A 21,453-nucleotide genomic window follows, 5' to 3' on the forward strand; every position below is an offset into this window, starting at 1 on the left:
TGTGGCTGGGCAATATACTATGTGGCTGGGCAATATACCACGTGGTTGGGCAATATACTACGTGGCTGGGCAATATACTACGTGGCTGGGCAATATACTACGTGGCTGGGCAATATACTACGTGGCTGGGCAATATACTATGTGGCTGGGCAATATACTATGTGGCTGGGCAATATACTACGTGGCTGGGCAATATACTACGTGGTTGGGCAATATACTACGTGGTTGGGCAATATACTACGTGGTTGGGCAATATACTACGTGGCTGGGCAATATACTACGTGGTTGGGCAATATACTATGTGGCTGGGCAATATACTATGTGGCTGGGCAATATACTACGTGGTTGGGCAATATACTATGTGGCTGGGCAATATACTACGTGGCTGGGCAATATACTACGTGGTTGGGCAATATACTACGTGGTTGGGCAATATACTACGTGACTGGGCAATATACTACGTGGCTGGGCAATATACTACGTGGTTGGGCAATATACTACGTGGCTGGGCAATATACTACGTGGTTGGGCAATATACTACGTGACTGGGCAATATACTACGTGGCTGGGCAATATACTACGTGGTTGGGCAATATACTACGTGGCTGGGCAATATACTACGTGGTTGGGCAATATACTACGTGGCTGGGCAATATACTACGTGGTTGGGCAATATACTACGTGGCTGGGCAATATACTACGTGGTTGGGCAATATACTATGTGGCTGGGCAATATACTATGTGGCTGGGCAATATACTACGTGGCTGGGCAATATACTACGTGGCTGGGAAATATACTATGTGGCTCGGCAATATACTATGTGGCTGGGCAATATACTATGTGGCTGGGCAATATACTACGTGGCTGGGCAATATACTACGTGGCTGGGCAATATACTACGTGGACATGCATATTCTAGAATGCCCGATGCGTTAGAATCGGGCCACCATCTAGTAGTATGATATTCCCACAGCCTCCCTCACAGTATGATGGTCACCACACAGTATCATTGTCCCCAAACAATATGAATAGCCTCCAGAGCACCCCACACAGTATGATGGTCTCCACAGCCACGAAGATAATAATAATAATTGTATTTATATAGCGCCAACATATTCCGCAGCGCTTTACAAATTATAGAGGGGACTTGTACAGACAATAGACATTACAGCAGAACAGAAATACAGTTCAAAACAGATACCAGGAGGAGTGAGGGCCCTGCTGCTCGCAAGCTACAAACTATGAGGAAAAGGGGAGACACGAGAGGTGGATGGTAACAATTGCTTTAGTTATTCGGACCGGCCATAGTGTAAGGCTCGGGTGTTCATGTAAAGCTGCATGAACCAGTTCACTGCCTAAGTATGTAAAGATAGTATAATGGTCTCCACAGACCCCCACGCATAAAGAAAATGAGTTAGAAAACCAGAGTTCCCAGCAGCACAGAGTATTTCAGGAGTGGAGTGGGCTGATCTTGGTGGAAGGAGCAGTGCTCCCCCCAACAGCTTCACAGAGTATTTTAGAAGAGAAGTGCTGATCTTGTGGAAAGTCACCGACTGAGAAGTAGCAAGTTCCTCCCAGCAGCACAGAGTATTTCAGGAGATAACGTTTGCTGATCTTTTAGGACCCCATGTAATGAGAAGGCTCACAGCAGCACAGAGTATGTTAGTAAAGTGTCCTGATCTATCACCGGGGGAAACAAAGTATTGTACTGAAAAAGGGGAAAAAAAACCCATATGGGGCAAAATGGTGGAAACAACCCGGCAACTGAGACTCCGCCGTTGTTTTTCTGGCGTTGGGTCTCGCGGTCACAGTGACCTGGCAACATGATTCAAGATAAACGTCTATTTATATTATTTTATATTTTAGTGAGAAAACAATTCTTAACTCTGTAAAAAATAAAAAAAAATTTGTCGCCATTTTCGGAGACCAGAAATTTTTTATTTTTTTTCGCCGATGGAGCCGTGTGAGACCGTAGAAGTTACGGAGACCTTTCCTTTCACCATTTTATTGGAATTTGAGACCAGAAAAAAAAGTTGTTTTTTATTTTCCTTATGGGTTCATGTTATTTTTCCTTAGGCGAGAGCATAAATACCAAAAATTATTTTTTTTAATTTTTTCTCTTCTACATGCATGTGACCGTGTTTACAGCGGATCTCTCCAGTCTCGGTCCCTCAGGTGAGACACAGGAGCGGTGCAGAGAGCGGGGGCGGCGGCTCCCGCACATGACAGGCGACATTCCTCTCATGAGGTAACTCTGTCACTGTGTCAGTGAGGTCAGGTGACTGATACTTCCCGCCCTTTTCCTCAGCCTAAAGGGAGGGACGCGGACTCATTTACATGCGCACAATGCGCAACATGTGATTGGCAGGTTATAAGAAACCGCAGGGAAAGCCACGCCCATCTAGAGACCTGTAGGCGTTAGCGTCACGAGAGTCAGGTAGAGGCCACGCCCCTATTAGAATGACGGTGTGCAAACACCATTTTGTGGGCGTGGTTAGGGCATAGTTGGCATCGTTACTGTAAACAATGTTTCTCGCTGCGGGCGTGGTTATGAGTGGAGTGGGCGGGGCTGAGGGTACAGGTCGGGACCGCCCTGGTTATGCTAGCAGTTGAGGAGCGCGGCGGCGGAGGCGGCACACGGCACTGGAGGAGATGTAGACGGGTCGGCAGCCGGAGACCGGAACCTGAGGCCTGCACGGATGTCCCCAGATATCACACATTACAGCCGTGTTCTCCGCAGTGCCTGACCCCTGGACCCCCGGCGTCCTCCTGCCCTCAGACTCTGAGCATCACTCCTGGTGCCCCATATGGTTCCTATATAGATCCTTTGGTTCCTTGCAGGGAATCCTTTGGCCCCTTGCCCGTTATCCTTGACCGCCATCAGCTCTGGGCTGTGGATTCTTTACAGGAATATTCAGTTGCTCCCCAGGAAGTGTTAATGGAGGACGCGTCACCCCTGGAATTCTATGGAACTCTTTCCAGAAGGATGCCGTCATTATTCAGCTAGATTGTGTCTGTTTCCTTGGTGCCTACCTGGATGGCAGATGAGGGGCAGGAGTAACCTAAGGGGCTGCCCATTCTCTGCCGGTGACAGCACACGTTATGGACTTGTCCTGATTGCCCAATTCGTGCCAGTTGAAATGATGCATCGGATGCCCGCCTGGTGACAAGTTGCCCTAATCTGCTCCTCCAGCTTTGTAGCTGCTCCTATCCGGCTCGTCTGCAGACATGGAGGATGCACAGCTTCCCTCTGGACTGCTGGAGATCTGTGTCCTCGTAGGACCCCCCATCGATGACCTCAGAGACATAGACAAGGTAGGTCTAGTGGCATACCCCCCATTATTGACGTCAGAGACATAGACAAGGTAGGTCAAGTGGCATACACCCCCTATTAGTGACATCAGAGACATAGACAAGGTAGGTCAAGTGGCATACACCCCCTATTAGTGACATCAGAGACATAGACAAGGTAGGTCTAGTGGCATACCCCCCATTATTGACATCAGAGACATAGACAAGGTAGGTCAAGTGGCATACACCCCCTATTAGTGACATCAGAGACATAGACAAGGTAGGTCAAGTGGCATACACCCCCATTAGTGACATCAGAGACATAGACAAGGTAGGTCAAGTGGCATACACCCCCCATTAGTGACATCAGAGACATAGACAAGGTAGGTCAAGTGGCATACCCCCATTAGTGATGTCAGAGACATAGACAAAGTAGGTCTAGTGGCATACCCCCCATTATTGACATCAGAGACCTAGACAAGGTAGGTCAAGTGGCATACACCCCCTATTAGTGACATCAGAGACATAGACAAGGTAGGTCAAGTGGCATACACCCCCTATTAGTGACATCAGAGACATAGACAAGGTAGGTCAAGTGGCATACACCCCCATTAGTGACATCAGAGACATAGACAAGGTAGGTCAAGTGGCATACACCCCCTATTAGTGACATCAGAGACATAGACAAGGTAGGTCAAGTGGCATACACCCCCCATTAGTGACATCAGAGACATAGACAAAGTAGGTTGAGTGGCATACACCCCCCATTAGTGACATCAGAGACATAGACAAGGTAGGTCTAGTGGCATACCCCCCATTAGTGATGTCAGAGACATAGACAAGGTAGGTCAAGTGGCATACCCCCCATTAGTGACATCAGAGACATAGACAAGGTAGGTCAAGTGGCATACCCCCCATTATTGACATCAGAGACATAGACAAGGTAGGTCAAGTGGCATACACCCCCTATTAGTGACATCAGAGACATAGACAAGGTAGGTCAAGTGGCATACACCCCCATTAGTGACATCAGAGACATAGACAAGGTAGGTCAAGTGGCATACACCCCCCATTAGTGACATCAGAGACATAGACAAAGTAGGTTGAGTGGCATACACCCCCCATTAGTGACATCAGAGACATAGACAAGGTAGGTCTAGTGGCATACCCCCCATTAGTGATGTCAGAGACATAGACAAGGTAGGTCAAGTGGCATACCCCCCATAAGTGACATCAGAGACATAGACAAGGTAGGTCAAGTGGCATACACCCCCCATTAGTGACATCAGAGACATAGACAAGGTAGGTCAAGTGGCATACCCCCCATTAGTGACATCAGAGACATAGACAAGGTAGGTCGAGTGGCATACACCCCCCCCCCATCAATAACCTCAGAGACATAGACAAGGTAGGTCAAGTGGCATACCCCCCATTAGTGACATCAGAGACATAGACAAGGTAGGTCAAGTGGCATACCCCCCATTAGTGACATCAGAGACATAGACAAGGTAGGTCGAGTGGCATACACCCCCCCCCCCATCAATAACCTCATAGACAAGGTAGGTCAAGTGGCATACCCCCCCATTAGTGACATCAGAGACATAGACAAGGTAGGTCTAGTGGCATACCCCCCATCGATGACCTCAGAGACATAGATAAGGTAGGTCTAGTGGCATAACCCCCATTAGTGACATCATAGACATAGACAAGGTAGGTCTAGTGGCATACCCCCCATTAGTGACATCATAGACATAGAAAAGGAAGGTCTAGTGGCATACCCCCCATTAGTGACATCAGGTACATAGACAAGGTAGGTATAGTGGCATACCCCTCATTAGTGACATCAGGTACATAGACAAGGTAGGTCTAGTGGCATACACCCCCCACCTCCAATGACATCAGAGACATAATGATGAGACTTATTTTCCGCATTTCATGCCGAGTCAATCATCGGATGTATATGGGGGTCCCCCGACTCCTCCCCGATGGATGGGGGCAGCTTCTCCAGGTAATCAAGCTGCTGCCAGACTTACTGCACTGTCTCCATAGAGAACAGTGATCGCTGATGTTTAACCACTTAAAGGGAACCTGTCACCCCGTTTTTTGAGATTGAGCTATAAATACTGTTAAATAGGGCCTGCACTGTGTGTTACTATAGTGTATGTAGTGTACCCTGATTCCCCATGTATGCTGAGAAATACATTACCAAAGTCGCCGTTTTCGCCTGTCAATCAGGCTGGTCTGGTCAGGTGGGCGTGTTCACAGCGCTCTTTTCTTCCCCAGCTTTCCGTTGGTGGCGTAGTGGTGTGCGCATGTCCAGAGTTCCGACTTCCCTGCGCCCACGTGAAGACACAGCGCGCGATCTGCGCTGTAATCCTTTGCATCGGTGGGGGCGGCCATCTTCCTGGGGCCGCGCGTGCGCAGATCGAGTGCTCTGCTGCACGGGGCTTCAGGAAAATGGCCGCGGGATGCCGCGCGTGCGCATTAGAGATCGCGGCGGCCATTTTCCCAAAGCCGAGTTTGCATCTCGGCTTTGGGAAAATGGCCGCCGCGATCTCTAATGCGCACGTGCGGCATCCCGCGGCCATTTTCCTGAAGCCCCGTGCAGCAGAGCACTCCATCTGCGCACGCGCGGCCCCAGGAAGATGGCCGCCCCCACCGATGCAAAGGATTACAGCGCAGATCGCGCGCTGTGTCTTCACGTGGGCGCAGGGAAGTCGGAACTCTGGACATGCGCACACCACTACGCCACCAACGGAAAGCTGGGGAAGAAAAGAGCGCTGTGAACACGCCCACCTGACCAGACCAGCCTGATTGACAGGCGAAAACGGCGACTTTGGTAATGTATTTCTCAGCATACATGGGGAATCAGGGTACACTACATACACTATAGTAACGCACAGCGCAGGCCCTATTTAACAGTATTTATAGCTCAATCTCAAAAAACGGGGTGACAGGTTCCCTTTAAATGATGCTGGCAATTTATGACAACGGCATTAAAGTGGGGTCCCAATACAGGCGCTTATCGCCCCCACACGATGGGCTCCGGCACTGCCATCTCTGTACTCCTGTGATGCCCAGCCTGTGCCTGGGAGTAATGGCGCTATATAAGGCAATACTGAAGCAATCTGCAGTGTAAGCCATGAAACAATCAAGTCCAGCAAGAGACTAAAAACATATTGCCAAAAGAAAGAAATAAAAACATACTTGGTATCTCCATGACCGATCTGTCCAAGTATAAAATTATTTAAACTGTATGATAAACACTAAATAAAGAAACAAAATTATTAAAAAAGTTTTTTTTTTCCAGCTCCTTCTTTAAATGCAATTAAAAAGTGATCGAAATGTCATATTTACCCCAAAATGATACTAATAAAAACAACAAATCGCAAAGCAAAAAAACAAGTCCTCGTACAGCTCGATCGACAGAAAAATTAACAACAAAGTTCTGGGCCTTAAATCTTTTAAAAAGTTTCTAAGAGTGCTTAGTGATTAAGAAGGAAGATCCAGGGAATTTCCAGTTTGGACTTGAGAGGACATCACCATTTGTAGTTGGCAACTGATGACATCACTCGGTCGCGTTGGTGACCTCTCCTGGTGTGTGATGTTCGTCAGTGACTGGGTGCAGGCATTGGTAGTCAGTCAGAGCCACACAGGGTGTTTGGAGCGGGCTCAGGAGTTGAGCCTGCATCATGCATATTGGGGGACGGCTGTATTATACAGCCTACACCGGCTGTTTCACACCTTCATGAAGACGCTTGGCGCATGCACAACTTAGCCACGCATCTTCCTGGCCGCAGTCTTGCTGCCGATGGAGGAGGAGGAACACGAGTGCCTAATTCTCGCCATTGTTGGGGTTATCACTTATCCACTTGCTGAGATCTGAGTACCCCTTTAAATGAATCATGGTCATGGATGGGGTCGGAGCAGATCTGATCGGGTGACCCGAGGTGTCGGGAGGATGTGGGGCGGTCACATGATCACAGGCACGTTCCCGATGAGTCTGTGAGTGGACATGCTTGCACATGTCACTCTGAATGTATGGAATGTAGACATCCGGCTCGACCTTACACTGCCAAAAAATACATATTTGGCTAAGGCGCCAATATATCAACCCAAGTTCCAACCTTGTTATTGATGTAGCTTCAACAGATTCCACGGCGCTGTCCTCCTCACAAATCACATAGGAGCCAGTCGGGAAATCTGAGGCCCACTTAGGATTTTTAGGCTGGGGGTCGTGATTGGATAGTGAAATATTCTGCAAGAGGTGAAGAAATCGGCCTCTTCCTCCAGTTCCTTATTTATGTGGAAAGCAGCGATCTGAGAGCGTGAACTTCTGGAGCCGACCGCGCTGCTTCCTCTTCTGTTTGGAGCACTGGGGTGAGACCAGGAGGTCACGGCGAGCCGGAGTAAAGGTTCCGGGACAGATAGGACAAGGCGAATCGCCCCACATTTGGTGTGATTGGCTCGCGTGCGCTCAGCTGCACCGTCTGGTCTCACCTTAATGTTATGGTTGAGTAGAATAAATTCATGTGGTCCACCTAGAAAGTCGCTTGATGGATTGTTTGCCTTTTTTATTTTTTCCAAAAAAGCCAAAAAAGTGACCGTTTTGATGCTTATTTGGAAAATGGCGGCATGGGCCTAAATCACCTGTGGATGGACTTCTTGGTCACCCGCATGGATTGTCAATCCATCGTCCTCATCTCTGTTCTGACCGATTGTGCAAAAACAACCATTCCCATCCCCCACAGCCGCATTGGCAGAAAAAGTAGGATACAGGTCTCAGAAAACTGTGAAAGAAACCAAAGATATATATTTTTTTCCCTTATTTTTAAGCATGGTGACGTGAACGGCGTCCTTCAAAACTACAACTCCTTCCTCTTATAACGGCTACGTTGATGATAAAAAATGTAGGGTTCTTAGAAGAAGCAAAAGAAAATATCAAAACCAGAAAACCATGGCTGGGTTATGGGGGGTTTATTCTCTGGAGTTAGAGTCCATTTTCCCCTTACTCTCCGCAGAGGTGTCACGGTAGTCCCTGCGTGTCCTTGTATTTTTCACCCCGTCCTTTTGTCTGTTGCCCATCCTGACCACTACCAGACTACCATTTATGACCGTACTCTGCCTGTGTCTAGTCTGATGGCGATTGCTGTCTGCTTCATTGGTAATGTGTTCTGTGTCTTTGCGGTCAGGGGCGCCGCTATCATGGGGCAAGTTGAGCCCTTTGCTTCTGGTGGCAGTCGTCACTGAAAGACAGGGAGCAGCAGAGCGGCGGTCAGAACACCTGGTACCGACACTCCATAATCCCTGACAGTTGCTGTCACTAGTGCGCCCCTGCTTACAACCCACAACCTAACAGGTTAGTCACAACCCACGGTGTGCAATATCAGCCGGTCATCCCTGCACCCGCAGAGCAGCACACCACATATTGGCTGCTCTGTGCAAACAGGACCTGTGATGAGGTCACAGGAGGGGAGGAGTCAGTGGTCACATGATCGGGACTTCCATGGATTGCAGGACTCTGCTGTGCTGGTTGCCATGGTAAGTGTGTGTATGAGGTGTATGGAGCGGAGGAGTGTGTGTATGAGGTGTATGGAGCGGAGGAGTGTGTGTATGAGGTGTATGGAGCGGAGGAGTGTGTGTATGAGGTGTATGGAGCGGAGGAGTGTGTGTATGAGGTGTATGGAGCGGAGGAGTGTGTGTATGAGGTGTATGGAGCGGAGGAGTGTGTGTATGAGGTGTATGGAGCGGAGGAGTGTGTGTATGAGGTGTATGGAGCGGAGGAGTGTGTGTATGAGGTGTATGGAGCGGAGGAGTGTGTGTATGAGGTGTATGGAGCGGAGGAGTGTGTGTATGACGTGTATGGAGCGGAGGAGTGTGTGCATGAGGTGTATGGAGCGGAGGAGTGTGTGTATGACGTGTATGGAGCGGAGGAGTGTGTGTATGAGGTGTATGGAGCGGAGGAGTGTGTGTATGAGGTGTATGGAGCGGAAGAGTGTGTGTATGAGGTGTATGGAGCGGAGGAGTGTGTGTATGAGGTGTATGGAGCGGAGGAGTGTGTGTATGAGGTGTATGGAGCGGAGGAGTGTGTGTATGAGGTGTATGGAGCGGAGGAGTGTGTGTATGAGGTGTATGGAGCGGAGGAGTGTGTGCATGAGGTGTATGGAGCGGAGCCATGTGTGTATGACCTTTAAAACAACATTTTTGTTACAAAATTTTAAAACACACACCAACCCAGTGCTTAATGGCAGGAAAAAAATCTGCCTAGAGAGGTAACAAAAAGACCAAGGTCTAGCGCATACCCTGCAATAACCTTTACTATCTCCTGCCCGGCTGTGGAGGTTGGCACACTAATAACGATTTTGACAACATTAATTGTTATTATAGAATGCCCATAAAGATATACTGGGCCAGGCTATAGGGTACGTCAATAGTATCCGCAATGATGCGTGTTACTTATCAGAATACGTTGTGACTCAACGCGGTTCCCTGTAGTTCGGTTCATCAGGAGGCCCGTCAAAGAGGATGTCAGATACCAGATGCCATAGATGAGTAGCATGCACAACGTATTCTCATAAGTAGCACGCATCATGGGCAGACTTATCTATGGGCAGCTATTGGATTGATGATTGATATCTGTGCTCAAAATGGCTAGACAGCTCGCAGGATATAACTGTTTGGTATGGGCAATAGTTTTTGTTTATGCTGAAGTATGTGGCATATCTGGTAGCATACCCATTGAAAATTAGCAGTATATAGCAATTAATGTTTTGAAGGGGGCTGGATCCCTATAAGAAAATTATAGCATTTATCCTGCTCCTGCCTCTCTCTCTCTTTTTTTGCTAATTTCATTATATTGTGTTCTTTTTTTGATTTTTTTTTTTTTTACCGTTTTTTTTTGCTTTTCTTCATCTCTGTTCTTATGTATTATTGTTTTTCTCACCTGCATAGTAGGGTGAGATAGGGCAGTGAGGGGCATTCCACGTTGAGTGGGGGCGCCAAAAAATCGTTATTAGTGTGCCAACCTCCACAGCCGGGCAGGTGATAGTAAAGGTTATTGCAGGGTATGCGCTAGACCTTGGTCTTTTTGTTATCTCTCTAGGCAGATTTTTTCCTGCCATTAAGCACTGGGTTGGTGTGTTTTTAAAATTTTGTAATAAAAATGTTGTTTTAAGGGGATACATGTTCACTAAGTCTTAATTTTAGTTCCCAGTATGTAATTTTTTTCAAGTATTTATTCATGTGTGTATGAGGTGTATGGAGCGGAGCTGAATGTGTATGAGGTGTATGGAGCGGAGCCGTGTGTGTATGAGGTGTATGGAGCGGAGGTGTGTGGAGCGGAGCCGTGTGTGTATGAGGTGTATGGAGCGGAGCCATTATACAGTATGGAGCATCATGTGTGGCCATTATACAGTAGGGAGCACTGTGGCCATTATACAGTATGGAGCATCCTGTGGGGCTCATTATTCTGTATGGAGCAATATATGGGGCTCATTATACTGTATGGAGCAATATATGGGGCTCATTATACTGTATGGAGCAATATATGGGGCATGTTATTCTGTATGGAGCAATATATGGGGCTCATTATTCTGTATGGAGCAATATATGGGGCATGTTATTCTGTATGGAGCAACATATGGGGCTCATTATACTGTATGGAGCAATATATGGGGCTCATTATTCTGTATGGAGCAATATATGGGGCATGTTATTCTGTATGGAGCAATATATGGGGCATGTTATTCTGTATGGAGCAATATATGGGGCATGTTATTCTGTATGGAGCAATATATGGGGCATGTTATCCTGTATGGAGCAATATATGGGGCATGTTATTCTGTATGGAGCAATATATGGGGCTCATTATTCTGTATGGAGCAATATATGGGGCTCATTATACTGTATGGAGCAATATTTGGGGCTCATTATTCTGTATGGAGCAATATATGGGGCTCATTATACTGTATGGAGCAATATATGGGGCTCATTATTCTGTATGGAGCAATATATGGGGCATGTTATTCTGTATGGAGCAATATATGGGGCATGTTATTCTGTATGGAGCAATATATAGGGCTCGTTATTCTGTATGGAGCAATATATGGGGCTCATTATTCTGTATGGAGCAATATATGGGGCATGTTATTCTGTATGGAGCACTGTGGTGCCCAGAATACTGTATGGAGGACTATACTGTCTGATTTATGACCTATTGTAGAATGTACAATAGTTATCACTCATGTAATGTATGGGGAGACTGTATATGAGATGGGAGCCCTATAGGGGGGCTGTACTGTATATGTGTTTGGGGGGGGGCGCTGTTTTGAAGTTCGCCTCAGGCAGCAGTGTGGCTAGGTTCACCCCTGTTTGCGGTGGTCCACAACTTTGAGGAAAACTACTTGTAAGACGCGACATAGACGCAGATGGTTATTTGGCTCTCCAAGCTCCTCTTAAAGGGTTTTTCCACTATTTTTATAGTGTCAGACCCCACCAGTCTGATATAGATTGATACTGATGACCTATCCTTAGGATAAGCCAAAGTAGTGGGACAACACTTTTAAGCTCTGTTACTTTCCAGCTGGGGGGCACATGGGATGCCATGGCGCTCGGGAAGGGAATGGTTGCCTCATAGAGTGGTGAATGCATCAAAAGCCTTATTTTAACGATTGACAGAGGATCGAAACGGTGTGTTTAAAGGGGCAGTACAAAACAATTGACACAGTGCAAGAAATCCCACCAAGGACAATATCTGCAAGGAGTATGTATGTTCTCCCCGTCTTTGCTCGGGTTTTCTCTGGTTTCCTCCCACACTCCAAAAACATTCTGATAGGGAATGTAGATGGTGAGCCTCAATGGGGACAGTGCCGATAATGTCTGTAAAGTGCTGTGGAATTAATATTTATTTTACTTACTGGTGGTCCTGATCGACTTTAACTTCCCTGGAGAGATGATCTGTAAATCATGTGCATGTGACCGCTGCAGCCAATCACAGTCAGCAAGTCACCTCTCAGGCCTTTGGCTGTAGAGGTCATAAACACATGATCAACACGTCATCATTGCAGGGCATTTAAAGGGGTTGTCTACCCCCGAGTACATTTTTCAGCAAACGGTCCTGCTTGTTGAATACTAACGGTGTGTGATGTGTGCCTGTTTGCCTATATGCGAATAGTTAGGACTCTGCAAGCCAAGCTGCATGGCAAACATTTCTCAAGTGAGGTGGGGGGATTAAAAAAGTCAACGAAGGCCAACATTACCACTAAAGCTGCGCTGCAGCGGATTGTCCTGGTGAGTTTTATGCATTCCAAGCTTTGTGACTCTAATTCCAAAAAATCCTAAACAGTCTCTTTAAAGTTGCTCATTGTTTCTCTGGAAACTTTTGCTGTATCAAATCGGAAACATTTCCATGTGATGAACACATTCATTTCCTTGTTCTCATGAGGAATGAAGGGATTAATCGAGAAGCAGCTCTAAGGGCGTCCACTGTGTTCATGAGACATCTTGTCATCTATGGTACACCATCTTCACAGAAACCATGATTCCATCGTCCCTGTGGTCTTGGGCACTGGTGCCATCGTCCCTGTGGTCTTGGGCACTGGTGCCATCTTCCCTGGTGGTCTCGGGCACTGGGGCCATCTTCCCTGGTAGTCCCGGGCACTGGGGCCATCTTCCCTGGTGGTCTCGGGCACTGGTGCCATCTTCCCTGGTCGTCTTGGGCACTGATTTCATCTTCCCTGGTGGTCTCGGCCACTGATTCCATTTTCCCTGGTGGTCTCGGCCACTGATTCCATTTTCCCTGGTGGTCTCGGCCACTGATTCCATTTTCCCTGGTGGTCTCGGCCACTGATTCCATTTTCCCTGGTGGTCTCGGGCACTGATTCCATTTTCCCTGGTGGTCTCGGGCACTGATTCCATCTTCCCGGGTGGTCTTGGGCACTGATTCCATCTTCCCTGGTGGTCTCGGGCACTGATTCCATCTTCCCTGGTGGTCTTGGGCACTGATTCCATCTTCCCCGGTAGTCTTGGGCACTGTTTCCATCTTCCCTGGTGGTCTCGGGCACTGGGGCCATCTTCCCTGGTGGTCTCGGGCACTGATTCCATCTTCCCTGGTGGTTTAGAGGGGTAGTCTCCTCTTAATATTGCATCATTGACTGTGACGGTAGAAACTGATGCCAGGAGGGAATTGATATTCCTGTGGGATTTAGGGGCGCACAGTTGTCTCTATAGTCGGGCGGCCTACCTCCAGAAAGTTTTGCTGAATTCTTATAGCCAGGGAGCCTGCGGGCAGAGGTAGATTATCAGTAAGAATCCATGTAGCTCTTCCCTTGTTCTCTATTCAAAGAAAATGTATAATCTTCTAAACGAAGACGATAGAACAAAGTCTCATTAATTCATCTCTCTATTGGTATTTAGTTGCCAGTAACAAAAGTTACCACAAACCTCAAAACTGCGGAAACAAAGGGGAACCATGGTTAGGATTGTGAAATGGCAAAAGGTTTTAGTTTTTGGCAGCTGAAAATGAGAATCTTGAGGTTAAGGGTGAATAGTGAACAATAGAAGTAACGTTGTTTTGTTTGCACTGAAGAAGCCCCTGAGAGTCCTATGGATAACCCCTATATTTTTCAACAGGCAGATGCCATATATTTTTTTCTCTCTCTTTAAATCAAGGCTCTGTCTGAAATTCTAAAAAAAAATAAAACACCCTGCAACTTACACTAGGGCTGGAGTCACCCCGACGTATGGCATTGGATGGATGGGGTATGTTAATGACCCCCTGCTCTGCTGCGAGAGTGCCAAGTGTCCTGCTCGGAGCACAGCTGCAGAGGAGACGGAAATTAATATCTCCATCTCCTCTGCTGTCGGCGTATATCGCACCGCACTCAGGTGATATCCGAGTGCTGTGCGTTGGGTCACTCGCACCCATAGACATATACAGGTGCGAGTGAGCCGGCTCTCCCTGCGATTCCGTATGAGAAAATAATCGCAGATCTGAGCTGCCCCATAGAGTAACACTGGCAGCCATCGGCCGTGCTGTACGGTAGTGTGACTCCGGCCTAACAGCAAGGTACAGTGAGGGGTTAATTTTCATGGTACCACAAGCACCATAAATAATATCTAAAAATATTTGACAAAATAGTTTTTACTTTTCCCATAACTACTACCAATATAACTACTATAATACTGCTCCTATGTACAAGAATATAACTACTATAATACTGCTCCTATGTACAAGAATATAACTGCTATAATACTGCTCCTATGTACAAGAATATAACTACTATAATACTGCCTCCTATGTACAAGAATAAGACTACTATAATACTGCCCCTATGTACAAGAATATAACTACTATAATACTGCTCCTATGTACAAGAATATAACTACTATAATACTGCTCATATGTACAATATAACTAATACTGCTCCTATATACAAGAATATTATTACTATAATACTGCTCCAATGTACAAGAATATAACTACTATAATACTGCTCCTATATACAAGAATATTATTACTATAATGCTGCCCCTATATACAAGAATATTACTACTATAATGCTGCTCCTATGTACAAGAATATAACTACTATAATACTGCTCCCTATGTACAAGAATATAACTACTACTAGATCGTGGCCTGATTCTAACGCATCGGGTATTCTAGAATATGCATGTCCACGTAGTATATTGCCCAGCGACGTAGTATATTGCCCAGCCACATAGTATACAGCACAGAGCCACGTAGTATATTGCCCAGTGTTGTAGTATACAGCACAGAGCCACGTAGTATATTGCCCAGTGACGTAGTATATTACCGAGCCACGTATGTCACAGGTTAAAAAAAATAAAAAATAAACATACTCGCCTAATGATCCGAGGGCCCCTTGTAGTTGAACATACTCACCATTCTGGTCGCTGCTCCTCAGCGTCCCGTCTCTGCGCTTCCTGGGAACCAACGGCGCTGTGCAGATGGGCGCGCTGCTGCCGTCATCTTGCATTCCCGTGATGCTTTGCGAAATTACCCATATGACTTAGCGGTCTCGCTTTTTTTTACTATTTTTAACATTACTTTCTTTTACTATTGATGCCGCATAGGCAGCATCAATAGTAAAAGGTTGGGGACACACAGGGTTAATAGCGGCAGTAACGGAATGTGTTACCCATGCCGCGGTCCGTTACCGCCGGCATTAACCCTGTGTTAGCGGTGACCAGAGGGGAGTATGGAGCGGGCGCCGGGGACACTGACTGCGGGGAGCGGAGCGGCCATTTTCTTCCGGACTGTGCCCGTCGCTGATTGGTCGTGGCTGTTTTGCGCGACCAATCAGCGACTTGGATTTCCATGATAGACAGAGGCCACGACCAATGAATATCCGTGACAGAAGGACAGACAGATGGAAGTACCCCTTAGACAATTATGTATATAGATAATACTGCTCCCTATGTACAAAAATATAACTGCTATAATACTGCTCCTATGTACAAGAATATAACTACTATAATGCTGCCCCTATGTACAAGAATATAACTACTATAATACTGCTCCTATGTACAAGAATATAACTACTATAATACTGCTCCCTATGTACAAGAATATAACTACTATAATACTGCCCCTATGTACAAGAATATAACTACTATAATACTGCCCCTATGTACAAGAATATAACTACTATAATACTGCTCCCTATGTACAAGAATATAACTACTATAATACTGCAACTATGTACAAGAATATAACTACTATAATACTGCCCCTATGTACAAGAATATAACTACTATAATACTGCTCCTATGTACAAGAATATAACTACTATAATACTGCACCTATGTACAAGAATATAACTACTATAATACTGCCCCTATGTACAAGAATATAACTACTATAATACTGCACCTATGTACAAGAATATAACTACTATAATACTGCCCCTATGTACAAGAATATAACTACTATAATACTGCACCTATGTACAAGAATATAACTACTATAATACTGCACCTATGTACAAGAATATAACTACTACACATACTGCCCTTATGTACAAGAATATAACTACTATAATACTGCTCCTATGTACAAGAATATAACTACTATAATACTGCTCCTATGTACAAGAATATAACTACTATAATACTGCTCCCTATGTACAAGAATATAACTACTATAATACTGCACCTATGTACAAGAATATAACTACTATAATACTGCTCCTATGTACAAGAATATAACTACTATAATACTGCTCCTATGTACAAGAACTGCTATCTATCTTGGTGCCCTGAATGTACATGATTATGACTGTATAATTTTTTTCACTGTGTGTCTATCCCTCACTTGTGCAGTCAGCATCCATGTGTAAATTTAGCTCTTGTGAGAACCCGTCTGGCCACATTCCGGCTCGGTGCTGTGGTGTTACATTTTCTTTGTCTTTTCTGTAAACTTGTAGTTGAATTAGTGCAGTGTAATTTTTAGTTTTTTTTTTTTTTTTGTTTAACCCTTGTCAGGGCTGGGGTGCTTATGGGACAGATAAGTGGAAGCTGTGAATACCATGAAAAGCGAAAACTGTCTGCGCTTTGTAGACCGCGTGGCAGTGGGGCAGCCTTTGGCAGTCTCATTGGCACCACATCATAGCCTCACTCTAGTCAATAGACTGCAACTTTCCCAAGATATTACACACTGTATTAACTGATAACCACCAACTGACAATTTTGCTCTTTAGGTAGCATCACACATGCCCATTCATATGTCCCCATCTTCTTAACTGGAGCACCATGCTACTGGGTAGCATCACACATGCCCATTCATATGTCCCCATCTTCTTAACTGGAGCACCTTGCTATTAGGTAGCATTACACATGCCCATTCATTTGTATCCATCTTCTTGACTAGAACACCATGCTATTAAGTAGCATCACTTGTAGAAAATGAAATCAGCGTTCAATGCGCCTTTTAAGAAAATGGAGCAACCCTCTAAGCCCTTGCTACAAATGTATTCACCTTAGAAAGCAGATGCACCCCCCCCCCTTCTGATAATTTGCTACAATGTATCACACAGAATGTCGTTAGTAATTGGGATAAAGGACGCATGGAGCAGTAACTGCTAGTGTAAACAGTATTCCATAGACTCCTCTCCGGAGAAACCTCCCGCCCAGTGTCTCCCAGTACCTTTACTAACTACCCATCGTGCCCTCTCGCCCCTCCACCCACCTGTGCTATAATTCTAAATTACCAGGCATGCCTACTAAACAAATACTGATCACTGGGTACATACACGGCTCCAATAAACTGCTCTGCACCTCGTGAGCGTCTGACTGTGAGCTGAACAGGATGTGACCCATGGAAGGACGAGTTCAGCTCCGCAGTGCGGCTTCTGACTCAGCCCCATAGTAATCGTTACCACTGAGCACTTCACGGACCGACCGATGAGGCACATGGAAACTGTGGTTATTTACTGTATATTGGCAGCTCACATGACTTGTGACTTGGAAAAGGTAGAACCAACGAGTTTTGTGTATCAGTTATATTGTGTCCCCTAAAAGGATTTCTGGTAAAATGCAGAAACTGCTGAAGTGCGGCTTTATAGAAGGGATGGCCCCTTTACTTAACCTTGAAGTTTCCTGAAAGTCAGTTCGATAAAATTATGGTTTAGACAATATTATATATATAAAAAAAAGTGCTTCTCACTAAATTAGAATATCATCAAAAAGTTAATTTATTTCAGTTCTTCAATTCAAAAAGTGAAACTCCTATATTCTATAGAGTCATTACACAGAGAGTGATCTATTTCATGTGTGCATTTCTGCTAATGTTGATGATTATGATTATGGCATACAGCCAAAGACAACCCAAAAGTCATTATATCAGTAAATTAGAATCTACTATATAATTGTCTAAGGGTCACTTCCGTCTTTCTGTCTGTCCTTCTGTCTGTCTCTCACGGATATTCATTGGTCGCAGCCTCTGTCTGTCATGTAATCCAAGTCGCTGATTGGTCGTGGCAAAACGCCCACGACCATTGCCACGACCAATCAGCGACAGCCACAGTCCGGCGGCAATATGGCCGCTCTTTCCTCCCCGCAGTCAGTGCCCGCTCCATACTCCCCTCCAGTCAGCGCTCACACGGGGTTAATGCCAGCGTTACCGGAGCGCGGTGTAACACACTCCGGTTACGCAGCTATTAACCCCGTGTGACCAACGTTTTACTATTGATGCAGCGTATGTTAAAAATAATTAAAAAAATAAAAAATCATTATATACTCACCTTCCGGCCGCCTTTCCCGCTCCTCGCGACGCTTCGGTGACCGCTCCATGCAAGCGGCAGGTTCCGGTGGCAAGGATGGTATGCGAGAAGGACCTGCCATGATGTCACGGTCATGTGACCGCGACGTCATCACAGGTCCTTCGCTCATACCACCCCTGGGACCGGAAGCTGCTGCGTGCACCGCACACAGGACTACAAGGGACCCTCAGCACTACAAGGGGCCCTCGGAAGGTGAGTACCGTATATGTTTCTTTTTTATTTTTTAACCTGTTACATACATGGCTGGGCAATATACTACATGACTAGCCAATATGCTACGTGACTGGGCAGTATACTACGTGGCTCTGTGCTGTATACTACGTCGCTGTGCAATATACTACATCGCTGGGCAATATACTACATCGCTGGGCAATATACTACGTGGCTGGGCAATACACTACGTGGCTGGGCAATATACTACGTGGCTGTGCAATATACTACGTTGATTGGGCAGTATACTACGTGGCTGGGCAGTATACTACGTGGCTGGGCAGTATACTACGTGGCTGGGCAATATACTACGTAGCTGGGCAATATACTACGTCGCTGGGCAATATACTACGTCGCTGGGCAATATACGTCACTGGGCAATATACTACGTGGCTGTGCAATATACTACGTGGCTGTGCAATATACTACGTGGCTGTGCAATATACTACGTGGCTGTGCAATATACTACGTCGCTGTGCAATATACTACGTGGCTGTGCAATATACTACGTGGCTGGGCAATATACTACGTCACTGTGCAATATACTACGTCGCTGTGCAATATACTACGTGGCTGTGCAATATACTACGTGGACATGCATATTCTAGAATACCCGATGCGTTAGAATCAGGCCACCATCTAGTACTTTATAACACCAGCTTGAAAAATGATTTTAAAATCCGACATGTTGGCCTACTGAAATGTATGTTCAGTAAATGCACTCAGTACTTGGTCGGCTCCTTTTGCATCAATGCGGCGTGGTATGGAGGCAATCAGCCTGTGGCACTGCTGAGGGTTTATGGAAGCCCAGGTTGCTTTGATAGCAGCCTTCAGCTCGTCTGCATTGTTGGGTCTGGTGTCTAATCTTCCTCTTGACAATACTCCATAGATTCTCTATGGGGTTAAGGTCAGGTGAGTTTGCTGCCAATCAAGCCCAGTGATACTGTTGTTTTTACACCAGGTATTGGACTTTTTAAGGATTTGCTGTTAGATCTTCTAGTGTCCGTTTCCCCTCCGCCTCCTCTGACCCTATACAATATTAGCGTGTGATATGGCCGCACAGCCTCACATTGTGGACTATGACAACAGTGCCGGTCATGTGCACATTGATCTGCAGGATACTGGATTTTTTTTTTTTTTCAGCCTGTTGGTTTTGTCAGGATATATTATTATTTTCTTTTACCTCTCAAAATTTCCTCTTTGCATTTCCTGTTAGACAAGATCAGCCAAAAACTATGCAACCACAATCGGACGCCAAGCAGAGTAGTAACTGAATAGGAAAGCCAGGTAATGAGCGCTCTAACAGTCGCCATGTTAGGGATAGAACTAATAATTTCTCCTTTGTATTAATAAGGAATGTGCTCATTAACTGACAGCCATCAGAGATCCTGCTCACTATGAAAAAAAAATGAAGATGATAGAAACTTTAAGGGGTATTTCCATCTTCAAGATCCTATCCCAATATGTAGTAGGTGTAATAATATTAAAATTGGCAAGTGCCTCCAATTAGAAATGTAGTATAGTTCCTCTGATTTGCTATGTTGCTTACCCCATGTGCATTGCAGTAGCTTAGGCTACGTTCAGATTAGCGTTGCGCGCCGCTGCGTCGGCGACGCAACGCACGACGCTTGAAAAAACGCGTGCAAACGCACGCAAAAACGCTGCGTTTTGCGACGCGTGCGTCGTTTTTTGACGAAAATCGGACGCAAGAAAAATGCATGCGTCCCCCATGTTAAACATAGGGGCGCATGACGCGTGCGTCGCCGCTGCGTCGCCCGACGCTAAGGCGACGCACACTAGCGGAACGCTAGTGTGAACGTAGCCTTAGGTATCCATCATTACCACCACAAATAACTGTCACTGTGTGTGTGGTTGTAACCAAGCTGCTGCAATGCCCTGCACATGGAATACGTGACTAAAGTCATATAGCAAATCAGAAGAACTATACTACATTTCTAATTGGAGGTATTTGGGTAATGAGGAAGAGTATTTGAGCTCAGACTTGTCATTGAAAGTGGATGGGGCTGGCAAGCTGGATTTTCTGCGTAAAATCCACAGCTGAGTGTTTGGTTTACACATGACTGGTGTCCGTCTGCTGGGGGTAAAGGGTGCGTCCCCAAGAACGGAAAATCTGACCTGTGTCTACGCCACAACCTCACCTTCTTACCAGACAGATGTGACTGTACGGAGTAGGACGCTTTATTCATTCACACACGACCTAGCGCCAACTTGTGTCAACCCTATAACACCTTCCCAGCACAATTACGATTTTATGCACTTTCGTGTGTCTTTTTTTTTTTTTTTACCCTTCTTCTAAGAGTTAAAATAAATAAATAAATATATATATATATATATATATATATATATATATATATATATATATATATATATATATATATATATATTATATGCCGTATATATATTATAATATATACAGTTTTTGTTTTTTCTTTACTGTTAAAGAAGGGAAAAGGTGAGTGATTTTGCATTTTTGTCCTTTTGCCTTTAATATATTCTTAATAACTTTTTACTATAACTTTTTTTAAGTCCTAAACTCCCCCAAACCTTTCCAGGAAACATCAACCTAAGATTGCGGGTGTCCATAGGAAGACTAAGATGGCAGCGATCAGACCCCAATGCTCCATAGTGA

At 45.5% G+C, this 21,453-nt stretch overlaps 1 protein-coding gene across 1 annotated transcript in view; it reads left to right on the forward strand.

Moving 5' to 3' along the window:
• Positions 1–2,608: 2,608 nt before the first annotated feature.
• DENND3 (DENN domain containing 3) overlaps positions 2,609–21,453 on the forward strand; it is a 58,049-nt gene continuing 39,204 nt past the window's right edge. Inside the window, exon 1 of the mRNA XM_069731979.1 lies at positions 2,609–3,316. Coding sequence (XP_069588080.1) covers positions 3,230–3,316 — 87 coding nt within the window. The 5' untranslated portion in view covers positions 2,609–3,229. The remainder of the gene's footprint in view (positions 3,317–21,453) is intronic.

This window comes from Ranitomeya imitator, chromosome 6 (genome assembly GCF_032444005.1).
Source record: "Ranitomeya imitator isolate aRanImi1 chromosome 6, aRanImi1.pri, whole genome shotgun sequence".
Lineage (NCBI taxonomy): Eukaryota > Metazoa > Chordata > Amphibia > Anura > Dendrobatidae > Ranitomeya > Ranitomeya imitator.